Genomic DNA, 24,799 nt, shown 5'->3' with positions numbered 1-24,799 from the left:
AAATTAGTGCCTTATTGGTTTCTTCTATTTATAACTTAAAACACTGAGAAATCATCATATGGGGGCCGGAACAATAGCACAGCAGTAGGGAGTGAACATCACCAATGTGCCCCCCCCAAATAATCATATGTAGTTATTAGTTTGAGGGGCCACAATGCTAAGGGATATTATGACTCCCAGTTTGGTGCTTAGGGTGGAGCTCAAAGGAACCAGATAAATTTAGGGGATCTTACATTTATATTGCTCCAACCTTTAAGCCATCTTCCCTGTCCTTATGCATTTAGGAGATAAGAATGAAGATGTAGGTCAATAGTAGAGAACTTCCCTTGCATGTGTGAAGCCCTGAGTTTAATCCTCGGTACAGTAAAAACAAAGAAACAATAACAAGACCCTGTGCTCCCTTTACTCATTTTACTCCAGTAGTTACATCATGCAAAACAACACCATAATGTCACAAAGGGGATTATTGTTGTTGATATATGTGGTTGGGTCAGAAGGATAGCGAAGTGAATAGGTGTTTGTCTTGCATGCAGCTGACCCGGTTCAATCCCCAGCATCCCATATGGTTCCCCTGATCCTGCCAGGAGTAATTTCTGAGCACAAAGTCAGAAGTGCCCCTGAGTATTGCTGGGTGTGGCCCAAATCCAAAACCAACCAATCAAACAAAAACTTTTGGGGGTAGAAACTACATCCAGTGGTGCTCAGGGATTACTTCCAAAGGTGATGAGGGACTGTATGCAGTGATTTGAATTAAATTTGGGCTAGCAACATGTAAGGCAAACTCCTTAACCTCTTGTGCTATCTCGCTGACCCCAGATACAGAACACCTATCATAAGGATAATGGAGTAATTATTCCATTTTTAGCTTGAGGAATCACATTGCAGCAATTAGGAGTCCATGTGGTTTTTGGTTGTTTGTTTCTTTGCATCACACTTAGAAGTCCTCAGGGCTTAGTACTGGCTCTGTACTCAGGGGTCACTTGGTGGCATTTGGGGGGACCATATGTGGTGATAAATGCTAGGCAAGTGCTTTCTATACTGTGCTCAGTCCCAAGAGTCCATGTTTAATTTTACATTATCATGCCAGCAATCAGTTTCCAGCACATTTCATTACATGCCTTAAACAGCATTTTGGCAGTAGCAGGTTATAGCTGGTCATCTTAAGCAAACTTGCATACTTGGAAGTAGAAATGAGAAATTGTGATCATGTTTAATTGGGGGGCTAAGAGAAGGTTTCGACACACTTGGCATTGTACATGGCTTAACTCCTGGAAGGTTTTAGGGGCCCTATGGTGATCAATCCAGGTTGGGCTCTATGTTGTTGTTATATATGTTAGCTATATGATTATTTTATGTGCTATACTTCCTCTTTAACACTGACTTGAAGTTCTTTGTTTGATTTTGGTTTTGGGGGTCACACCTGGGGGCACTCCTAGCTCTCTGCTCAGAAATTGCTCCTGGAAGGCTTGGGAAACTACATAGGATGCCGAGATTTGAACCACCATCCGTCCATTCTGGATCCTGGATCAAATGCGTGCAAGGCAAATGCCCTACCACCATGCTATCTTTCCGGCCCCTGGCTTTAAGTTCTTTTTTTTTTTTTTTTTTTGGTTTTTGGGTCACACCCGGCAGTGCTCAGGGGTTACTCCTGGCTGTCTGCTCAGAAATAGCTCCTGGCAGGCACAGGGAACCATATGGGACACCGGGATTAGAACCAACCACCTTTGGTCCTGGATTGGCTGTTTGCAAGGCAAACGCTGCTGTGCTATCTCTCTGGGCCCTGGCTTTAAGTTCTTAACCATAAACACCCAAACAAAAATTAAGAAATTTCTTAAAAGATTTCATGTGTTTACCTTTGTACAATATACACACTGGTAGGGTCTGTCTCCAGAGTGGACTCTCATGTGTTTGTTTAGGCTGGAAGACTGAGAGAAACATTTTCCACATGTAGAACACTAAGATCAAAAAGAAGAATATGATTAAAATCATTTTCCTTAACAGGGAACTATATGGGATGCCAAGGATTGAACCCAGGTTGATTGTGTGGAAAGCAAATGCCCTACCCCCTGTGCTATCACTCCAGACCCCAGCATTTGGTATCTTAATTCAAACCCTTTAACTTGGATATTGTATTCTACTTCTAGAAAAACAACAACAACAATAAAAAGTGGGTAACAATTTCAGTATACTATTCACTGTAGGACATCAAAGTTACTTTGACAAGTGAAAATACAGAAATTCCGCTCATTTTCATACCTACTCCCAGAATGATGGCAGTGGATATGCTTTTGGTTTTCTATTTTATTGGTCATCATTAAACATGGCATACATAATGTCTTTTTATTTGTTTGTTGTGGGGTCACACTCTGGTAGTGTTCACAGGTTGGTTATTCTTGGTTCTACAATAAGGAATCTTCCCTGGTGGTGCTTGGGGGACCAAATAGGTTGTCAGGGACCTACCTCCCCTGTACTCATCTCTCCAGTCTTAGATGATAATATTCTATACAAATAGTATATATACATACAACTTTTTTCAGCTAATAAACTATAATTTATATAAGCAATATAAGTACGACTTATGGGGCCGGAGAGATAGCATGGAGGTAAGGCGTTTGCCTTTCATGCAGGAGGTCATCGGTTCGAATCCCGGCGCCCCATATGGTCCCCTGTGCCTGCCAGGAGCAATTTCTGAGCCTGGAGCCAGGAATAACCCCTGAGCACTGCCAGGTGTGACCCAAAAAAAAACCAAAAAAAAAAAAAAAAAAAAAAAAAAAAAAAAAAGTACGACTTATCTGACCAACCAATTTATAATATGCCATATTTAACTTGGAGCTATCAGTTGATATAAACTTTCTATTTTTTTTCTGTCTGACCAGTACAAAGTGTTTTTTTTTACTATTTTGTTTGATTTGGTTTTGAAGCACACCTGACCACCCCCAGAAAGGATTTATTCAGAAATTACTCCTGGGGAGCCAGAGTGATAGAACAGTGGTAGGGTGTTTGCCTTGCATATGGCTGCTCAGGGTGGACCTAGGTTTAATTCCCAGTTTTCCATATGGTCCCCTGAGCCAGGAGGGATTTCTGAGCACATAGCCAGGAGTAATCCCTGAGCACCACTGGGTGTAGCCCAACAACTAATCAATCAATCAACCAATCAATAAATGTTTAAAAAAAATAGTATGGACATATTCCAAGATCCTTGGCTACAGAAACCTGACACCAACAACAGTGACTGTGAAAAATAAGTGTATTGGCACTAGAAAATGACTTGGGTTGGACATCCTAATATGCCTGAAGCCTAGAGTTGGTCTTTTGCCAGAAAACTTCAGGGGTAAGGTCTTCTTGTATTTAGGCCAAGGCTTTTTCTTTCCATGTCCCCTATATTTTGCTGGGCCTATGCAAACAATTTCCACAGTCTTTGCTGTGTTCCTTTGACTCATTCTTAATAAATTATTGTATTATGATCAATTGTGTCAACAATACTACAGCTTTTAATGTTAGGGGAGTTGCATAAATTTTTTGGCTTTGGATTGCTTTGTGTAAGAAATACAATGTACTACAATCTGGGGGCTTGAGGGACAAAGTAAATGTACAGGTTAAAATAAATTTAAAAAAATGGATAAAAAAAAAAAGAGAGCAGTAGCTTAGAGAGCAAACCTGAGCTACCAGTGTTGAAGGTCTGTTCTCTTCCTTTGTTTGTTTTTGGTTCACAACCGGTATCGCTCAGGGGTTACTCCCGGCTTTATGCTCAGAAATCGTCCCTGGCAGGCACAGGGGACCATATGGGATGCCGGGATTTGAACCAATGACCTTCTGTATGAAAAGCAAATGCCTTACCTCCATGCTATCTCTCCGGCCCCCTCTGTTCTCTTCCTAATCAAGTGATTTTGGCCAAAATTTTCCTGTCTGGAAATAGCTCAGTCCTCCCCCTGTTCCCCAACCAGCTTCTAAATTGGAATCCTGTTCCCTTTCTGCACTCAAGACAAAAATCTGATAGCACAGCGGTAGGGCATTTGCCTTGCACGCAGCCGGGTGTGACCCCAAAACCAGAACAAAACAAAACAAAAACCCCACAAAATCATATCCGTGACATGTTCCTAATAACCATGTTTAACTAGAAGTGGGCTCTCTTCCTTCACATTCCTCTCCAATGTGCATATAGCCTGCAGTGTGCCCATGGCCCATTGCTGCCTGCCCTTCCATGGCAGCATGAATTTCTTCAGAGCCCCTGTCCCAGGGGCTTGTAGCTCTGCAATTAGAGCCATTACTATGTGCCCAGGGTTTGGGAAAAGAAGCATGAAAGCAGAATGAGAGCAAAATTTCTGCTCTTCTTCTTACCTTGTGAGGCCGATGCTTCTCATGAACATGAAGGATATGGATGCGGAGCCTGTCTCGTTTCTCAAAGGAGCGGCTGCAGAGAGAGCAGGGAAACTTCCTATCACCCTGGTCCACACAGGCAGTGTACTTGAGGTGCTTATCTCGGTAGTACTTGTAAGTAAATACTTTTCCACAACTCTCACATCTGTAACCTTCAGCAGATTCTGTCAAATACAAGGGGATTAAGGGTAAGTGCTAGGGTCTTTGGAATTTCCTTCATCTTCCTCTGATAAACTAAAAATAAGTAAATAAATAAAAATTGTACGTTTCATGAAATTTGCATGCCATCCTTGCCCAGAAGCCACGCTACTTTTCTGTGTTGTTCCAATTTTAGTATATGTGCTGTCGAAGCAAGCACCTCTGAGATAATTTTTATTTTTTATTTATTCATTTTTTTTATCTTTTGGGTCACACCCAACAGCGCTCAGGGGTTCCTCCTGGCGCTACACTCAGAAATTGCTCCTGGCAGGCTCGGAGGACCATATGGGATGCCGGGATTCGAACCACTGTCCTACTGCATGCAAGGCAAATGCCCTATCTCCATGCCATCTTTCCAGTCCCTGAGTTAATTTTTAAAAAGCATTTTATTATAGAAAATTCTAACATATACTTTAGCTATAGTAATAGAACGATAGGGACTAGAGAAATAGCACAGGGGTTCAAGCACTTGTTTACATGTAGCTAATTTCAATCTTATGTCACATATGATCCCCAGGCAGCACCAGTTGTGACCCAAGCATAGTCCACTCAAAAATACTAAATCTTGGAGCCGGAGAGATAGCATGGAGATAAGGCGTTTGCCTTTCATGCAGAAGGACAGTGGTTTGAATCGCGGCGTCCCATATGGTCCCCCGTGCCTGCCAAAGGCGATTTCTGAGCATAGAGCCAGGAGGAACCCCTGAGCGCTGCAGTGCGACCCAAAACCAAAACCAAACAAACAAACAAACAAAAACAAACCCTAAATCTTTATGAGTGCAAGCAGGTTTTGACAATGATCTATTTCGTTTTTGTTTCCCCCAGTTCCTTCCATAATAGATGATTTTAATACTAATTTAATCATATGATCCATAAATTCCTCAAACTCCTCTGTAGAAGATGGTAAAACTTTGAGGTCAGAGATATTATAGGAGTTAATTGCTTGTGTGCATCAGACCCCAGTGTAATACCCATCACTGAAATGATCACTACTAAAAAGTGATTTCTGAATACCATTGGGTGTGGCCCAGAAAGCATGTTGATTCTCAAATAAGTGTAACCATACTCCAGTGTCATGCCTATATAATGAATAAATTTATTATATAAATGAACATGTATTCATAAAGACACACATATATATATTTAATTATTTTAGTCCGTTTGTTCAACTTAGGATTCAAAATCTTTCTTTCCTCTTTGGCTTCTCTATCTTCTAGCTCATCCAAAAACTTCTCTTCTTTTGTTTCTGCATGTCATAAGAACCCTTCCTCCAGTCCTGTGTAGGCTCAAAAATATGCTCGCTAAGGTTAAAAAGAGTACTGATATTAGCATGCAGATACTCCTGGTTCAACACCCAGAACCACTAGGAGTGATTCCTTAGCAGCCAGGAGTAAATCCTGAGCATAGATTTTGTGAATCATCCCTGTGCCCCAAAATACACTTGTTACAAGGTTAATAGATATATGCATCTTCTTTGTTCTTTTTGGGGCCACACCTAGTGGCAACTCAGAGGTTACTCCTGGCAGGCTCCAAGGACAATATGGAATACTGAGCAGCGTGCAAGGCAAAAGCTCTACCCACTGTGTATCTCTCCGGCCCCAATCTTGATCCTTTTCTAATTAACCTGACCTACAAAGTCAAAGCAGCTTATGTAGAACAATGACATATGTAGAAAATGATGAATGCATGCGGGGTCAGAGAGATAGCACAGTGATAGGGCATTTGCCATGCAAGCAGCCTATCCAAGATGGATAGTGGTTCGAATTCCAGCATCCCATGTGGTCCCCCGTGCCTGCCAGGAGCAATTTCTGAGCACAGAGCCAGGAGTAACCCTGAGCACTGCCGGGTATGACCCAAAAACCAAAAAAAAAAAAAAAAAAAAATTAATAATAATAATAAAATAAAATTAAAAATATTTAAAAAATGATAGATGCAATGTTCCTAGCCCATTACCAAACTTTAACCAGTACTTTTCCATTTGACCCCATAGTAAGAGTCAAGAGTTTATAATTCACTTCTGAATGCTGGAGTCAGAGCTAGAATTTTTTTTTCATATTACAGGGTTTTTTTTTTCTTTTTTTCCCCTTTATTTAAACATCTTGATTACATATATGGTTGTGATTAGGTTTAGAACTAGAATTTTTAAGGACATATTAAGGATGACAACACTTTGCCTTCCTAATACATAGGGTTATTTCATTCACTTGAATACATGGCAGATGTGTGTGTGTGTGTGTGTGTGTGTGTGTGTGTGTTTGAGAGAGAGAGAGAGAGAGAGAGAGAGAGAGAGAGAGAGAGAGAGAGAGAGAGAGAGAGAGAGAGAGAGAGAGAGAGAGAGAGAGAGAAATCCTGACAATATTTAAGAATTACTTCTAGCTGAGTTCTGGGGACCAAATGGGACACTGGAGATTGAGGTCCGGTTGGCCACAATCAAGGCCAACTCCATACCCCTTACCTACACTATTTCTCCAGCCCCATACCTGGAATTCTTACCAATGAGTGATACTATCACTAATACAGAGAGGTAATTGACTTTATCAAAGGAGATGGAAGCAGAAAAAACAAAGTTAGAGAGAGTGCGCAGCCGACTCTAGCAAAGGAGGCTCCCAGGTCCAGGGGTGTCTATGCATTGGAAGGAGGGGAGAACTCAGAGGGCCCCTACAAAAGCACCCCTGCTGGGAGCACTAAGGATTCCAGAGGATCAACTGGCTTTAACCCTAAAAGCATCTCCCCAGAGGTCTCATTCCGGTCCTCAAGAGAATGAGCCAGCAGAAAGTGCGTGAGACTATGTGGAGGGAAATCTTTAAGTCAGCCAGTAGGGAGGCAGCTCCTAAGGTTTGTTTAGCAGAGAGGTTCTTCTCGGCCACATTGAACAGGTGGCTAAGGAGAAAAACAGACATTAAGCAAATAACTCAAGGGGGGTGACCACCATCCTCAGGACAAGGCCACGAGGCCAGGCCAGTCTCTCACTTTCATTGAGGTGTTAAAAGCTCTCCCAATACCCCTGCGGAGACGGTTTTGGCTGCAAACTAGAATTTCCACTGGTCCGAATAAAATGACAAATACCTAATTTTCCTGCTTCCTGAGGAAGAGAGTCAGAATGAGGATTAGATGACAATATGCACAAGAACAAATACTTGGGTTTATTTGAAAAGGACCATTCTTACTCAGGAGGTTTCAGCTGCCTACATTTCTGTGCAGGTCTTTGGGATTATGACCAAACCTAATTCTCTCATTCCTTTTCCCTCTCTCCCCAAGTCCCTTCTTTTTAGTCCAAGGATTTCTAAAAGTGAACGGGAAACTAGATTTCACTGATATAGCTCCAAGCCTTGGCTAACAAGTGAGTGGTCATCACATACATGTCCATTCATTGTCCACCCAAAACACATACTGGAGGGCTTCATACTCCCTTCCACTTCACCTTAAAGGGGAAAGAAAACCTTTAAGAAAATAGACAGTTATGAGAGGTAGGTACCATTTTCTTTCTTAGGCATTCTAGATTTTTTGTTTGTTTGTTTGTTTGTTTATTTTTAGTTTTTGGGTCACACCCAGCAGCACTCAGGGATTACTTCTGGCACTATGCTCAGAAATTGTCCCTGGCAGGCTCAGGGGATCACATGGGATGCCATTCAAACCACAGTCTTGCATGCAAGGCAAACACACTACCTTTATGCTATCTCTCCAGCCCCTTTCTTTCTAAAAAAGCATCCTTATTCAAAAAACAAGTTTGTCCCTAATTTTTTCCTTACAAATTAAACTGTTTACAAATTCCCACCCACACTTTGTCCAGAAGCTCTCTCTTCTGCAAAGTGCTCTATTCCTCCAATATAGGGTTCAAAACTAAAGCACAGTGAACATTTTTCCTTAATTACAAGCTCTTATCCCTGTGATTTCCAATATCTGCCTATTATTATTCAAGATTAGACAAACAAAATTGTTTTCGGGAAATAGACCTAAATAAAAAGGTTTTTGTGCACAGGAGTTTACAAAAAATATCTTCTTTTAGGTCCATTTCCTAAAAAAACAATTTTGTTTGTTTGTTTTAGTTTTTTTGAAGGGGTCAGAGTGACCACACAAAGTGGTCCACGCAAGACAGTGATCAGAAAACTGTGTGTGTGTGTGTGTGTGTTGGGGGGGTAAACTTGAGTTGGACACAGAAAAGGCACACAGAATCATCTCTTTGAACTATCTCTCTGGCCCCAAAGATATATGTTTTTTTCAGAAGAGCATTACTAAGTCCACGGTTATAAACATTGAATTGGGCCAGAGAAATAGCATGGAGGTAAGGCATTTGCCTTGTATGCAGAAGGACGGTGGTTCGAGTCCCGGAATCTCATATGATCCCGAGTCTACCAGGAGTGATTTCTGAGCTTAGAGCCAGGAGTAACCCCCCTGAGCGCTGCCGGGTGTGACCCAAAAAACAAAACAAAACAAAAATCTAAACATTCAATTGGTTTGATTCAGAGGACTACATAATAGTTTGAAGGACAAATGAGTGATATTATATTTGGGTATTATCATTTAATGAGTATATTTTGGGGGGGCCACACCCGGCGGCACTCAGGGGTTACTCCTGACTGCTCAGAAATCACTCTTGGCAGGCTCGGGAGACCTTATGGGATGCTGGGATTCAAACTATCCTTGGTCCTGGGTCAGCAGCTTGCAAGGCAAACGCCCTACCACTGTGCTATCTCTCTGGCCCCTAATGAGTACATTTTTAGAAATAATCAAAACCTTGTATTATCTATCACTTTATTTGTCTATTTCTATTTATTTATTACTCCCACACTTGTTTCCTATCTCCACTCTCCCCAAGTTCTATATAGTAAGAGTAGTCCAAATATAGTGGAAATATCTTTCTAGATTGTTCCTGAACTCATATTTTTTGTTATAAACATTTATCACAGCTATGTGGGCTTTACATAATTCCACATACATGTATAGAGAAGTACGCTGAGGGTAGAGTAATAGATTGCTATGCATCACTCTGGCCCACTACTTCACAATCTTTTTTTTTTTTTTTTTTTTTTGGTTTTTGGGCCACACCCGGTGACACTCAGGGGTTTCCTCCTGGCTATGCGCTCAGAAGTCGCTTCTGGCTTGGGGGACCATATGGGATGCTGGGAATCAAACCACGGTCAGTCAGTCCTAGGTTAGTGCGTACAAGGCAGACACCTATAGTTTGCGCCACCACTCTGGTCCCACTACTTCAATCTTATCTCACCTTTAAGGTCAGTAGTTCTAGGGACTGGAGTGTTAATACACTGAGTAGTACATGTGTTCAGTCCCTGACATCCCATATTGTTCCCGGAGAACCACCAGAAGGGATTCTGGAATGTAGAAACAAGAGTAACTTCTGAGCAATGCTGGGTATGGCCCATTCCCACCACCCCCCCCCCCAAAAAAAAACCCACAAACAGAAAACCAAAATATTAGTCCTCAAACTTTGTGTGGGTAAAATCATGTAAAGAGGTTGGAGCAACTGTACAGTGGGTAAGGTGCTTCCCTTACACATGGCAGATCAGGACTTAATCTCCAACATCCCATATGGTCCTCCAAGTACTGCCAGGAGGAACCACTGAGCATAGCCAGGTGTGGCCCAAAATCAAAGAATCCTGTGGAAAGCTTATTTAAAATCCAAATCTGGAGCCAGAATAATAAATAGTACAGCATCTCATATGGTCCCCCGAGCCTGCCAGGAGTGATTTCTGAGTGCAGAGCCAGGAATAAACCCTGAGCGCCACTGGGTGTGGCCTCAAAACAAACAAACAAAAAACAAAAAATAAAATACAAATCCAAGAAGCTCTCTTCCAGAAGAGTAAGAATGGTTGCTAATCCAGGGACCAGCGGGATAGAAATGCATTTTCTAGGGGCCAGCACCATAGAGTAGAAGTAGGACATTTGCCTTGCATGCAGCAGATCCAGGATAGTCCCCCACACCAGGAACAATTTCTGAGTGCATAGCCAGGAGTAATCCCTGAGCATCGCCGGGTGTGACCCAAAAGACATGCGTTCTCTAGCACAGAAGAAAGCTTGCTTGCAAGAAAGAGATGATCTCTCAATACTGTTTGGTGTGGCCAAAAGTTGAAAGAAATGCACCATTTTTAGAAGCAGTTCTGGGGGCCGGGCGGTGGCGCTGGAGGTAAGGTGCCTGCCTTGCCTGCGCTAGCCTAGGAGGGACCGCGGTTCGATCCCCCGGCGTCCCATATGGTCCCCCAAGAAGCCAGGAGCAACTTCTGAGCGCATAGCCAGGAGTAAACCCTGAGCGTCACAGGGTGTGGCCCAAAAACCAAAAAAAAAAAAAAAAAAAAAAAAAAAAAAGCAGTTCTGAATGAGAATCTGCAACTTCAAGACCCCCAGGTTTTTACACCTAAAATTTGACATTTGAGTGGCTAGAGAAATAAAATAAAGACTAAGTCTCTTGCTTTGCACACGGCCAACCTTGGAGTTCAATCACCAACAAGGTTCTCTGAGCATTGGTGTGTGTGACCCCCCCCCCAAATGCATACTTTGAGGGCCCGGAGAGATAGCACAGTGGTGTTTGCCTTGCAAGCAGCCGATCCAAGACCAAAGGTGGTTGGTTCGAATCCCGGTGTCCCATATGGTCCCCCGTGCCTGTCAGGAGCAATTTCTGAGCAGAAAGCCAGAAGTAACCCCTGAGCACCGCTGGGTGTGACCCAAAAAAAAATACATATTTTGAGTGACTACATCAGGGGTCCGGCTCAGTGGCAAAGGTATTGCAAACACGAGGCTGACAGCCTACCCCAGCACCAAGCACATTCCTGTAGCTCTTTGGGCTGTGACCCTCAAACCACAGACTGTGCAGTTTCCAGAGCCCCACAGGCTGGTGAGTGCAACCACTGAAACTGATGTGTGTAATCCTGACCAGCAAAGCAACTAAAGACATGTGACACTATAGTCAGGTATGGAACCCTAGGCAACACGTGTGAGTGTCATAAGTGTGTGACTCTGGCAAACACAACCAACATGTTCAAGTCCTACAGTCAAGATTGCATGCAACTCCCAGTCATTACAACAGTAAAGGGGAAAGTAGTTACCTCTGTTTGACACCCAGTACGACATAGGGTTCCCAGAGCCCTGAGCATGGTCAGGGGTGGCCTTAACCCCATACACGCCCCCAACCACCATCACAAATAGCTGGGAGCATAGGCTTTGCATTCAGCAGTTCCATGTTCAAGCCTCAGCATGACACAGTTTTCTAAGTACTGTTAGGTGTTGTGCAGAAAATAAAATTTTTAGAGTCTAGGGACCAGAGAGATAGCACAGTGATAGGGCATTTGCCTGGTATGCAGCCTACCCGGGACAGACCTGGGTTTGATTCCCAGCATCTCATATGGTTCTCCCTAAGCCTGCCAGAAACGATTTCTGAGTGCAGTGCCAGGAGTAACCCCTGAGTGACATTGGGTGTGGCCGCCCAAAATAATTTCAGAGTATAGCTTGATGCTTTTCAAATTTGACTGGGACCCATACTTAAAATGATGTTTACTTTAAACAACCATCTGAAAGACACGGCCTGCCAGCCTTGACTTTCATCTTCTTCTTCTTCATCTTCTTCTTTTTTTTTTTAATTGTTTTTGGGTCACACCCAGCAGCGCTCAGGGGTTACTCCTGGCTCTATGTTCAGAAGTCACCCCTGGCAGGCACACTGGACTATATGGAATGTAGGGATTCAAACCACCGTCCTTCTGCATGAAAGGTAAATGCCTTACCTCCATGCTATCTCTCCTCCCTGACTTTTATCTTCTATATTAGCCTAGGCAGAGATTAATGAGAAATTGGCTCACCTAAGATATTTAAATCCATTTATTTCACTTTTATTCTTGGGGTGGGAAGGAGGTGGTGGTGGGGATCAAGGGAGAGAAGACACAGTATCCTTGTCACTAGAAGGAGCTTCAGTAGCTTTGCATCTTTGAGGGTATTTTCCTCCAGCTGGACACTGCCTCCCTGGGAGACACCCTGAGTTTAGTTTCCTGCATTCACCCTGTGGGGAGTTTCACAAGCACCCAGAAAAGCTGCAGGAAGAGGTTCCCAGGGTGAGATCAGTCTCAGCCTTCCACCAGGAAGGTCGCATTCATCGCAGGAGGCAGAGGCAGAGGCAAAGGTCTGCACTCACCTTCCGAGGTCCCGGGCACCTGCTTCTTCTGCTCCATCACCTGAAGGCTCACGGGAATGTCTAGAAACTTCTCGTAGCAGTCGCCATACCACACCAGGAGCTCCTGGTTCTGATAGATCTCCTTGCAGCTTTCATAGTAAATTTGTCCTTGACACTGCACCGCCACGAGGTTCTGCTCCTTGGGGAATCGGGCACAGTTGACATAGGACATCCAGTTGCCGGCACCCCCTTTGCCATCTATGAAGTGGCTCAGTTGACCATTTTCAAATATCTAAATAAAATAAGAGTGGGTTTAGAATGTGCTTTTATTTTTGTTGTTTTTGCTTACACCATAAAACAAATTTACTTATTAAAAATTCTTATGGCACAAGGGCTGGAGAGATAGCACAGCAGGTAGGGCATTTGCTTTGTAAGCAGGTCTAACCCAAGTTTGATCCCCGGTATCCAATATGGTTTCCCTGAGCCTGCCAGGAGTAACTTCTGAGCAGAGAGCTTTGAGTAACCCCTGAATGCCACCAGGTGTGGCCCAAAATAACAACAAAATATCTTATGACCCAAATCTCATTCTAGTGTTCACCAGTTGTGACCCAAAAACCAAAAATGCCCAGTATACAGTCAAATGAATTCCCTTTTATTCCACCCCTCAAATTAAAATTAAAATAAATCTTTTTGTGTGTGGGATATATCCAATTGTGCTCAGGGCTTGTTCCCAGTTTTGCACTCCCAGCGGTGGTCAGAGGATGCTAAGGGGTCCTGGGGATCAAACCCAGGTGGTCCTCACCTCACTTAAGGCATGCAAGAGCCTTTTCCTACAGTTATCTCAACATCACCCCTCTATACCTTTAAAAAGTTGTGGCTAACTTCTTTGGAAAATCATATGAAAATGTATTATAAGCACATGACCTGATAGGTAAGAATACACATTCTATTACACGCTGCAATACACATATATATTAATGCTTTAAGTATGTATTCTAAATGCATATTTCCTGGCTAATCTTCAGTCTAAAATGACTAAAGCAGCATGTAATCCATATTATTCATGTGAAGTTATTGTTATCTCTTGGGGTAAACACCTGCCTTTCCTTCCCTTTATATTGCAAAATAGGCAGCACCAGACACCTGATCTGTTCCCCTCTTCCAGACAGACACCACAGGCACAGAGGCTAACATCTCTCCCCCAACCTCAGACCCCATTTTTTCCCAGCCAACTCAACAGAAGCAATTATGCCCTGATGACTAAATCTTACCTCCCACATCAGAGAATTGTCTCCATAGGTTTTAACTTCATTGGCATTGACCACTTTCCCCGGAAAAGGCCCAAACCTGACTCCTTTGGCCATGATACTTGTGCAGAAAACACCAAAATGTGGCACTTCTCCAAACTTCGTCTGCCTCAGGCAGAGACCTAAAAAGGGAGAGCCAGGGCAGAAAACTGAATAAGGATACTAACTAGTCATTTATAAAATTTAAACCTGAAAAAAAAAAAACCAATCTAAATCTGATGTCACAGAGACATTACCTTCTGGTATTTGCAGAGAATTTTTATCCAGAGCTTGAGGCAAAGACTCAGAACCTAGAAAAGACAGGATTTAAAAATGTCTTATGAGGGACATTGGTGATGGGAATACTGCTCTGGTGAAGGGGCGGGGGGGGGGGGGTTCTTTTTATGACTGAAACCCAACTACAATCATGTTTGTCATCATGGTGCTTAAATAAAGATATTATTTAAAATGGAAAAAAAGTGTCTTAGGAAGGGCCACAGAAGTCAAGGCTCTTTGCCTAGCACGTGGCTGGCCCGGGGTTTAATCCCTGGCACCCCTAAACATCCACTATCTTTTTTTGTTTGTTTTTCGGGTCACAGCGCTCAGGGGTTACTCCTGGCTCCACGCTCAGAAATAGCTCCTGGCAGGCTCAGGGGACCATATGGGATGCAGGGATTCGAACCACCATTCTTCTGCATCTAAGGCAAAAAAGCTCCATGCTGTCTCTCTGGCCCCAGCATCCACTATCTACTCTTTCTTGAAGGTGTGAGTCGCACAAAGGCAGTGCTCAGGTCGTTTGCACCCTGCAGTGCTGGAAACCACCACGCAGCGATAAAGAGCTAACCTAAGTCTGCAGACTCGAGGCCAACATTTAAGCCCTGTGTTATGGTATCATCTAATTTTCATTGTTGTTATTTTTTGTTATTCTTGTTATCATCGAATTTTTTTTTGAGTCCATACAAGTTCACTTGAAATGCAGGAACAATTCTAGCAAGATTCTGTAATAAACCTCCTTTGACACATTTAAAGAATATAAGAATCAGGGACCGGCCCGGAGAGATAGCACAGCAGCGTTTGCCTTGCAAGCAGCAGATCCAGGACCAAAGTGGTTGATTCGAATCCCGGTGTCCCATATGGTCCCCCGTGCCTGCCCGGAGCTATTTCTGAGCAGATAGCCAGGAGTAACCCCTGAGCACCGCCGGGTGTGGCCCAAAAACAAAAACAAAAACAAAAACAAAAAAGAATCAGGAACCATCCAAATTGGACTAGATCAAGGTGGAGCCTCACCTCCAACTGGTCCTTAACTACTTCACATTCTGCTGGTGAACAGGGCACATTCATCATTTCTTTTTATTTATTTATTTGTTTCTTTTGGGGTCACACCCAGCTGCGCTCAAGGGGGTTACTCCTGGCTCTATGTTCAGAAATCCCTCCTGTCAGGCTCGGAGGACCATATGGGATGCCGGGATTCGAACCACCGTCCATCCTGGCTTGCCTGCTTGAAAAGCAAACGCCCTACCGCTGCGCCATCTCTCCGGCCCCAAGTTCATCATTTCTCCCGAACTCAGCCAACCGAGTCCAACCCAGTCTCAGGAGTCAGGCAGTGAAGACAGCGACCAAAGCCAGGCCTCCATCCCCAGAGGCAAAGCACTCACACGCCCTCAACCCTCACTGAGTGGGCTCCATCCCCACACTGTAGAAACCCACCCCCTAAATTCCCTGACACTTGGGGGGCTGCTCTTACCTGAGCTCCCGGTGGTGGGTACAAAGAGGCCAGAAATGGCATGATGAAGGCGATCAGAGACATCCGAGCTGGGGACCACCCCATAGAGAACCAAGTGCAGATCGTCTTGCGTGAAGTGATAACGATGGACCGGCATCCCTTCGGGGTTCTGGAATTTGGGGGCCTCCTCTGCCCGCTGACCAGGAGAGCCAGAGGACTGGGAGACCGTCTTCCTCCCTTCTGGGACTTGGGGAGCTTCTATAGGAGCCGGGGGTGCAACATGGAAAGCTTCGGGTGCTGCATAACCCTGGCTGCTGGCACCGGGTGGCCCCAAGTTTTCGCAGCCCCCCGAAAAGTGAGGTACCTCGCTCGGGTGCTGGGGCAGCGGATAGCAGGGTGGCAGCTTGCTGTACCAGGTCGGGTCGTAAAGGGGCTCCGTCGGGAGCGCCAGGACGGGGTTCAGCAAAGGGGGTGCGTTGCGGTAGGCGAAGGGGGGCAGAATTGGAGGCGCCTCCAAGTGCGGGAAGGACTGCGAGCTGTGCCCAGGTGCTGCCAGGCCGTTGGCATAGTAGCCGTAGGGTGGGAAGGGCGCGTAGTAGGCGGACAGTTCTGGGGGGCTGTTGTGCAGCTTCTCCGGCGGGTAGCACGCCTGATCTTGGGGCAGGGCCTCCCCAGGAGGCCGCAGAGCCATCGGGGCACCTCGAAGAGCGGCCGGGCTGTGGAAGAGCAAGAACCCCCAAATGAAAACTTGTGGGGGGACACAGCTTCGCCCCCAGAGCCAGGCCCGGATGGCAGGGAAGGAAGGAAGTGGAGAAGCAAATCCCACTTGCATCTCGCATGCCCAATCCCTTTCCCCCAAAAAATCAAAGGCCACGCAAACATCCTTCTCCACCTCTCTTCCACTAGCACCCCTAGACACAACGAAAATATGCCGGCATCCAGCTGTACCCCAGGCTCTTAGTTTTGCTTCTGCCTCCCCTCTCCAAATGCACCCTGACCCAGCACGCTGGTTTTATTTAGTTATTTGGGGTTTTTGGGAGGTCACACCCGGTTGCGCTCCTGGTTTTGCGCTCAGAAATCGCTCCCGGCTTGGGGGACCATATGGGATGTCAGGATTCGAACCACCGTCTGTCCTGGGTCAGCTGAGTACAAGGCAAACGCCCTAACCGCTCCCGACTATTTAGAACACTCACCCCAAGTCCCGCTGCTGCAAAATCTGGGGTGCAGTTCCCTTCCTTCCCGTTCTTCTCCCCTATCCTTCAAAACTCCTTTCCAGGATGGATCGGGTTGGTGACGACCGACTTACGAGCCCAGCGCTAAGATGCACGGGTTCTGAGCTTTAGGGGACAGCCCTCAGGGGTCCCCAAGTTCTGCTAGAATCTAGGACTGGGGGGGGTTCGGATCAAGCCGAAGATACATACCCCAAAAGTCTAACCCCGGTGTCAGGCGTGAGGAGGCCAGGCCAGCAAGCTCGTGTCCAGAAGCCCCCCGGTTGGCTTTGCAACCTGCACCCCAATTTCTCACCACCAGAATCTGTACCACTCGGGGTGCTTCGAGACGCCCCAAGTTACCAAGAACCTTAGTAGGTTTCAAAGGTGTGGAAGTGGGGTACGCCACTGGGGCCTGGCCAGCTCTCCACCTGCAATCACCTTGGACCCAAATTCTCTATGAAAAAAGCAAAGCAAACCCCCCCTTTCTCCCCGCGACTCCCCCTTTTTCCTTTCCTTCCCTTGGGGGCCCGGCAGCCCTGAAGAGCACCGATCAATGAGTCCAATAAAGAAACCAAGCGGGGTCGCGACTCAGAAATTAAAGAACAGGGGGTCAGGTGAGGAGGTCAGCAAAGATTCCCATCTCCTCGTCCTCCTCCTCCTCCAGGGCCTAGAAGTGGGGTTCGCCCCGGCCTTGAGGGGTCCCCAGCCTCTTGGGGAGGAAAGTAGGGGGTCACTTAAATAAATTAGCCCAAGTCCCCCCCCCCAAAAAAAAACGGTACAACGACAGGCAGCCACACGCCTGAAGCCTGGACCATCCCGGGGTTCCCCCAAAGAGGCACCCACCTTTAGAAGCGACTCAGCGCTGGAGCGTCCAGGAGCCAGGCAAGCAGGCAGGCGGCACGGGTTCGAGCCCCAGAGGCAGAGGGAGGGTTTAAGAAGGCGGAGGAGGGATTAGGAGAGGTGGAGGGTGGGGAAGGGGAAGGGGTAGCGGCCAGGGCAGGTCCCCGGGTCCGGCTCCTCCCCGCCCACTGCTGCCATTGGCTTGCGTCTGTCTCGCCCCCAATTCCCATTCGGGGATCCCATTCGGGTCTCGCTCTCAAATCTGTCCTCCCCAAATCTGGCCGGGGATGAGGGATGGGGACGGGGGTGGAGCTGCTTTGCGAGACGCTCCTTGGGCTCCTCAGGATTTGATGCTTTTGGGGGGTGCCGGGTGAACCCCGTTAGTCTTATCTAGAAATCTTAATACTTAGCCCCCAGACTTTGAGCCTGACCTTTAGGGGTCCGAATTCCCCTAGAAAAGACCCCGGAGGTCGGCAGCCTCAAAAGCCCCAGGGCAGGGGGCCAGACTGAAAGCACGCAGCCAACCCCGCACGGACGGTGGTTCGAATTCCAAGAGCGAATTCTGAGCGCCGAGCCAGGAGTAACCCCTGAGCACCATTGGTGTGGCCAAAACAAAACAAAACAAAACAAAAGAACATCACCAACAACAAAATCCCAGCCGGAGAGATAGCACAGAGGTAGGGCATTTGCTTTGCATGCAGCTGATCCAGAACGAACCTGGGTTCGACTCCTGGCATTCCCTATGATTCCCCGAGAATTGCCAGGAGTGATTTCTGAGCGCAGAGTGAGGCGTAACCCCTGAGTGCGGCCGGGTGTGTCCCCCCAAAAAACAAACAAACAAACAAGCAAAGAACAAAAAAATAACTCTAGGGCCAGGTGGACTTTGTCCCTGAGTCCTTTTTGGGGAGCTGAGCGCGTTACCCCTTAGGATTCTGTGTCTGGGCGCCTGCTGGGTGGGGGCCCCGTAGAATCCGTGGTTCCGAACCCCGGCGCTTCCCAGGTTCCTGGCAGGCTAGAGGCCGGGTGGTGCAAGTTTTTCCTTAAGGTCTCGCATCTTCCAGCCTCCTTGATCGCTCTTCTGCACTTCCCTGGCCGTTCCTTCCCCAGGGGAAAGGCGATCCCCCTCTCTCGGAATAGCCAGGACAGACCCTCAGATAGCTGGTCCCCAAATTGCATTTTCCTTCTCTGGGCCGAGCACTGGGACCTTTCAAGAAAGGAGCACTTTGTGCAATCATTCACAATCGACCTTGGCTGGCGGCCGCAGCTCCCTTTTTGCAAAAATGGGGCGACAGCAGAGGGAGGGGAGGTTTGCTTGGGTTCTGAAAAGTGGAGGGAGCAAAGCGAGGGACCTCTCGGACCCCTTTCCATCCTCGCCAGCCCCTCCCTGCCTTCCCAGGGACGCACCCGCATCCTCCTGCAGGCCGGCCCGGCTCTGACCTTGCAGCCTGCGCGGTGGCCCGTCCTCGCGGGAGGAATGATGCGGGGTGCTGGAGCCCCTGAGCCTAGGACCCCATTTGACACTCCAGTTATTTTCAATTTTCATTTTTATTTATTTATTCGTTTTGGGCCACACCCGGAGGCGCTCAGGGGTTTCTCCTGGCTCTGCGCTCAGAAATCAAATCGCTCCTGGCAAACTCGGGGGACCATCTGGGACGTCGGAATTCGAACTACCATCAGTCCTCGATCAGCTGGGGGGAAAGCAAACGCTATCTGTGCTATCCGTCCGGCCCCAGACTCCAGTTTTTTGGGTGTGTGTGTGTGTGTGTGTGTGTGTGTGTTTTCTTTCTTCTTCTTCCTTTTTTTTTCTTTTGGTTTTTGGGCCACACCCGGTGACGCTCAAGGGTTACTCCTGGCTATGAGCTCAGAAATGGCGCCTGGCTTGGGGGACCATATGGGACGCCGGGGGATCGAAGCTAGGTCCGTCCTAGGCCAGCGCAGGCAAGGCAGGCACCTTACTTCTAGCGCCACCACGCCGGCCCGATGGTGCCTGTGTTTTCGTTTTATTTATTTATTCGTTTTGGGCCACACCCGGCTGCCTGGCTCTGCGCTCAGAAATTGCTCCTGGCTTGGGGGACCATATGGGATGCCGGAGATTGAACCCAGGCCCGTCCTGGGACTGCCGCTTACAAGGTAGATTCTCTACTCAGGCCCCTGCCTCCAGTTTTTAATTATTTAGACGTCCAGGAAGGAGATCAGGATTCGTTGACTCTAGTCCCCAGGGCCATCCATCCCCTCTGGGTCGGATCTAGCAGCCGCTGCAGAAATCCTGTCCTGCCGCCCTTCCCCAGGCGGGTTTGCCTGGGACGCCTCCAAGCAGCCTTCCCGGACTTGTCTCGTTCCTCCCCTGCCTCCCCTTGGAGGATTTAAGGACTCAGACACCCCGATCCGGAAGCCCCCAGGAGGCCACTCTTAGTGCACTTCTTGGTCGTTGAGAGAACTCTATTTGCTTAATTTTGTTTGTTTGTTTGTTTGTTTTTCAGGTCACACCCGGCAGCGCTCAGGGCTTGCTCCTGGCTCTGCGCTCAGAAATCGCTCCTGGCAGGCTCTGGGGACCATATGGGATGCTGGGATTCGAACCACCGTCCTTCTGCGGCAGGCTGAGGGGACCATATGGGATGCTGGGATTCGAACCACCGTCCTTCTGCATGAAAGGCAAACGCCCTACCGCTGTGCTATCTCTCCGGCCCCTCTATTTGCCTAAATTTTATTTATTTATTATTTTAATTATTGTTATTATTTGGTTTTTGGGTCACACTGGCAGCTCTCAGGGGTTACTTCTGGCTTTGCGCTCAGAAATCGCTCCTGGCAGAAATAAAGGACCATATGGGATGCCAGGATTCGAACCACCGTCTGTCCTGGTTTGGTGGCTTGCAAGGCAATGCCCTACCGCTGTGCTAATCTCTCCGGCCTCTCTATTTGCTTAATTTTTGCACAAGCAGCACGAACCTCAGGGATCTTCCAGAGGGATTTGGCCACGAAAATGCACTTTTACTAGCACATATTTGCAAAGTAGAAAGAAGCTTGTCTGCGGTCCACGCGGGAGTGGGTCAGTGTGGCCTCGAAAGCAAACCAAAAAGAAAGAAACTAGCTGTTGAACGAGTTTAAACACGGAGGAGGGGGGGGAAATGGAAATCTTTGCTGCCACATCCCTTCTTTCCAGAGGTAATACTGACGAACAATTGACTTATTCATTCCTAACCTCGGAGAAGCAAACAAAACAAAACAAAACGCCCTGGGGTTAAGGTATGCTAGCCTTGCATATGGTTTCATGCGTATCTCTTCTTCCTCCCCACCCCCAAGTACTTTTCTAGATTTTGGGTCCCATCAGGCTAATTCCCAGAGCTAATTCCGTGTGGGCTGGGAAAGGGGAGGAATCATGTAGGGTGTCAGGGATGGAACCCGCGTTAGAGGCGTGCTAGGCAAACACCCTACTGTATTATCTCTCCAGCCCCAATAAACTATTTTAATTTGTTGTTGTTGTTTTTGTTTTTGGTTCATACCGGGCAGCCCGGCAGCCCTCAGGGGTTATTCCTGGCTTTGTATTCAGAAATCGCTCCTGGTAGGCTCAGAGGACCTTAAGGGATGCCAGAGATTGAACCAGGGGTCCGTCCTGGGTCAGCTTTGTTCAAGGCAAAAGCCTTACCGAGGTGCTATCACTCCAGTCCCTAAACTGTATTTGTATGTATATGTATTCATATGTAGGGGAAAAAATTCAGGCCTTTAAAATGTTTTGCTTATTAAAATGAAAATTACTTTAATGCAACAACTACTAGTATTTGATCATAAAAAACATGATGGTTAGCTTTAGTCCATTATAATAATTGTATGGTACAGCAGTTCACTTACGTTATGGTACAAAAATATTCTTATCACGGGCCGGGCGGTGGCACTAAAGGTAAGGTGCCTGCCTTGCCTGCGCTAACCTTGGACGGACCGCGGTTCGATCCCCCGGTGTCCCATATGGTCCCCCAAGCCAGGAGCAACTTCTGAGCACATAGCCAGGAGTAACCCCTGAGCATTATCGGGTGTGGCCCAAAAAACAAACAAACAAAAAAAAAACAAAAAAAAAAACCAAAAATATTCTTATCTTTCACTCTCCTCTTGGAAGTTATAGCTAGTGACAGTTTTTTCGGTTTCTGGGTCACACCTGGCAGCTCTCAGGGGTCACTCCTGGCCTCTGCTCAGAAATCGCTCCTGGCAGACCATATGGGATGCCGGGAACAAAGAGGGGCCAGAGCAATAGTAAGGTGGGTAGGGTGCTTGCCTTGCATGCAGCTATCCTGGGTTCAGTCCTACAGCGTCCCCAGAGCATCACCGGGAGTGATTCCTGAGTGCAGAGCCAGGAGTAGTAACTCCTGAGTCTTTCTGAGTTTGCCAAAAACCAATTTAAAAAAAGGAAAGATAAAGAGGAATATGTTTTGAGCTAGGCTGATAGGGATGTTTAACTTACTTATAAGATTTGAATATTATGTATAAATTAAGTAATGATAGCAAGTGGAAGTCTGTTTAAAGAATTCTTTTTGTTTGTTTTTTTACTTTGGGCCACATCTGGTGGTGTCCAGGGGTTACTTCTGGCTTTGTGCTCACTCCTGGCAGGCTTGGAGGACCATATGGAATGCTAGGGATTGAATCCAAGTCAGCCTCATGCAAGGCAGATGCCCTACTCACTGCACTATCATTCTGGTTCCTTTAAGAATTCTTACTACCTGGGGCCAGAGAGATAGCATGAAGGTAAGAAGACGTTTGCCTTGCATGCAGAAGGTCAGTGGTTCAAATCCTGGCATCCCATATGGTCCCCTGAGCCTGCCAGGAGCAATGCCTGAGTGTAGAGCCAAGAGTAACCCCTGACCCCTACCGGTGTGACCCCAAAACAAAACAAAAAATATTCTTACTACCTGGAGGGAGGGCCGGAGAGATAGCAAATCAGTAGGGCATTTGCCTTGCATGAGGCTGACTCAGGAGAGACCCAATTTGATTCCCAGCACCCATATGCCCTCCCCCAGCCTGCCAGGGGCGATTTCTGAGTGCAGAACCAGCAGTGACCCCTGAGCGCCCCTGGGTTTGGCTCAGAAACAAATCAATCAATGAATTAATAAATAAATAAGATGTTTGCCTTGTACCTCGCATGTGGCCAACACAGGACTAACTGCGGTTCGAATCCTGGCATCCCATATGGTCCCCGGAGCCTGCCAAGAGCGACTTCTGAGCCCAGAGCCACCAGGTGTAACTCAATAAATAAATACATAAATACATAAATAAATGCATAAATATACCCGGAGGGATCAAGACACCCTTTGTACCTTGAAGGAGCAAAGCTAATTCATAGAATTTAAGGGCAGTATGATGCCTTTGAAGAATCATAGAGACCAGAGCCAGGTCTTGACAGGACTTGGAATTTGTATCTAAATAATCATGTATCCTCACTGGCAAGTTTCTATTTATTTATTGTTTTTTTAAATAATATCTTTATTTAAACACCATGATTACAAACATGACTGTAGTTGGGTTTCAGTCACACACAAAAAAACACCCCCCTTTCACAAGTGCAACATTCCCACCACTGATAGGGGGTGTGGGAGTAGAGAGATGGTGGGCATTAGTGGTGGGAATATTTGTTTGTTTGTTTGTTTGTTTAGGGCACACGTGTCAGTGCTCAGGTTGACTTCTGGTTTTGTGTTTAGGGATTATCTGGCGGGTGCTCAGGGGACTGACCATATGAGATGCTGGGAATCAAACGTGAGTTGGCCATGAGCAAGGCAAATCCTCATTCTCTATACTATTGCATTATCCCCCTGAAAGTCTTTATTGAGAAAGTATTAGAAAATCTTGAAAGAGGGACTAAGAAGCTGTAGTACAGAGGTTAGGATGCTTACCTTGAATCCTACCAATCTGGGTTTGATCCCTGGAACCACATATGCTTCCATCAGCCCTGCCAGAAATGATCTCTGAAGGCAAAACCAGGAATAAGCCTTGAGCACTACCATTTGCCCCCAAATAAACAAGCAAGCTATTGCAGTCAGTCTCTGGTACAGGTATTGCAGTCATTCCTAAATCATCTCAACATAACTTTCATGTAATTATCTTTTTATCAAGGTAAAATTTATAAGATGAAATGCACATTTTTTGTAGAACATGAGTTTTGACAGTTACATAAATAATTTTCTCTGCAGTCTCTATCAACATTTATCAGAATTTATCAAAACCTGTATCCAGCCATCCCTCAGACAGTTGTTTTATGTCCTTTATCAGAAAACCTTTGCCTGTTTTATTACTTTTATCAACAAAGTCATAGGGAATATAGTGTTCAGTGTACTGTTAGAAATGTTGGGGCCGGACGGTGGCGCTAGAGGTAAGGTGCCTGCCTTGCCTGCGCTAGCCTTGGACAGACCACGGTTGGATCCCCCGGCGTCCCATATGGTCCCCCAAGCCAGGAGCGACTTCTGAGCGCATAGCCAGGAGTAACCCCTGAGCGTCAACGGGTGTGGCCCAAAAACAAAACAAAACAAAACAAAACAAAAGAAATGTGGCCTTTTTGTGCTCGTTTCGGCAGCACATATACTAAAATTGGAATGATACAGAGAAGATTAGCATGGCCCCTGTGCAAGGATGACACGCAAATTCGTGAAGCGTTCCATATTAAAAAAAAAAAAAGATGGGGCCTTTTTGGGGCTGGAGAGATAGCATAGAGGTAAGGCATTTGCCTTGTATGCAGAAGGACGGTGGTTCGAATCCCGGCATCCCATATGTTCCCCCGAGCCTTCCAGGAAGGATTTCTGAGCATAGAGCCAGGAGTAACCCCTGAGCACTGCCAGGTGTGACCCAAAAACCAAAAAAAAAAAAAAAAAAAGAAAAGAAAAAGAAAAAAAATGTGGCCTTTTGCCAGGAAAAGCTTTAATGCTTTTTAGGAAAAAAATTCACACAGCGAATAGAACACATTTATATCCCATTGTAGGGGGTCATTACAAGAAACTCATTTAGAAGAGTTCATGGCCTTGAGGTCATTGGCCATCTTGAATGGTTTCCTTTTGCCAGGACTCAGTCTGTAGTGGGTAAG

At 46.3% G+C, this 24,799-nt stretch overlaps 1 protein-coding gene and 2 non-coding genes across 3 annotated transcripts in view; 1 reads left to right on the top strand and 2 right to left on the bottom strand.

The window, feature by feature from the left end:
- The window catches only part of PRDM14 (PR/SET domain 14), a 194,419-nt gene extending 178,034 nt beyond the window's left edge, over nucleotides 1–16,385 (bottom strand). The window contains exons 1-6 of the mRNA XM_049781589.1: nucleotides 15,716–16,385; nucleotides 14,229–14,282; nucleotides 13,957–14,114; nucleotides 12,707–12,977; nucleotides 4,339–4,541; nucleotides 1,854–1,955 (exon numbers count right to left, since the gene is read on the bottom strand). Of these exons, the coding sequence (XP_049637546.1) occupies nucleotides 1,854–1,955; nucleotides 4,339–4,541; nucleotides 12,707–12,977; nucleotides 13,957–14,114; nucleotides 14,229–14,282; nucleotides 15,716–16,385 (1,458 nt within the window). The remainder of the gene's footprint in view (nucleotides 1–1,853; nucleotides 1,956–4,338; nucleotides 4,542–12,706; nucleotides 12,978–13,956; nucleotides 14,115–14,228; nucleotides 14,283–15,715) is intronic.
- Nucleotides 4,630–4,735, bottom strand: LOC126021750 (U6 spliceosomal RNA). Its single transcript, XR_007500227.1, has one exon. It is a non-coding gene; the product is annotated as a U6 spliceosomal RNA (small nuclear RNA).
- A 7,894-nt stretch (nucleotides 16,386–24,279) lies between the features above and the next one.
- LOC126021503 (U6 spliceosomal RNA) lies at nucleotides 24,280–24,386 on the top strand. The gene has a single exon (XR_007500015.1). It is a non-coding gene; the product is annotated as a U6 spliceosomal RNA (small nuclear RNA).
- The last annotated feature ends 413 nt before the right edge of the window (nucleotides 24,387–24,799 follow it).

Source organism: Suncus etruscus, chromosome 10 (assembly GCF_024139225.1).
Source record: "Suncus etruscus isolate mSunEtr1 chromosome 10, mSunEtr1.pri.cur, whole genome shotgun sequence".
Classification (NCBI taxonomy): Eukaryota; Metazoa; Chordata; class Mammalia; order Eulipotyphla; family Soricidae; genus Suncus; species Suncus etruscus.
This window is presented reverse-complemented; position numbering and strand designations above follow the sequence as displayed.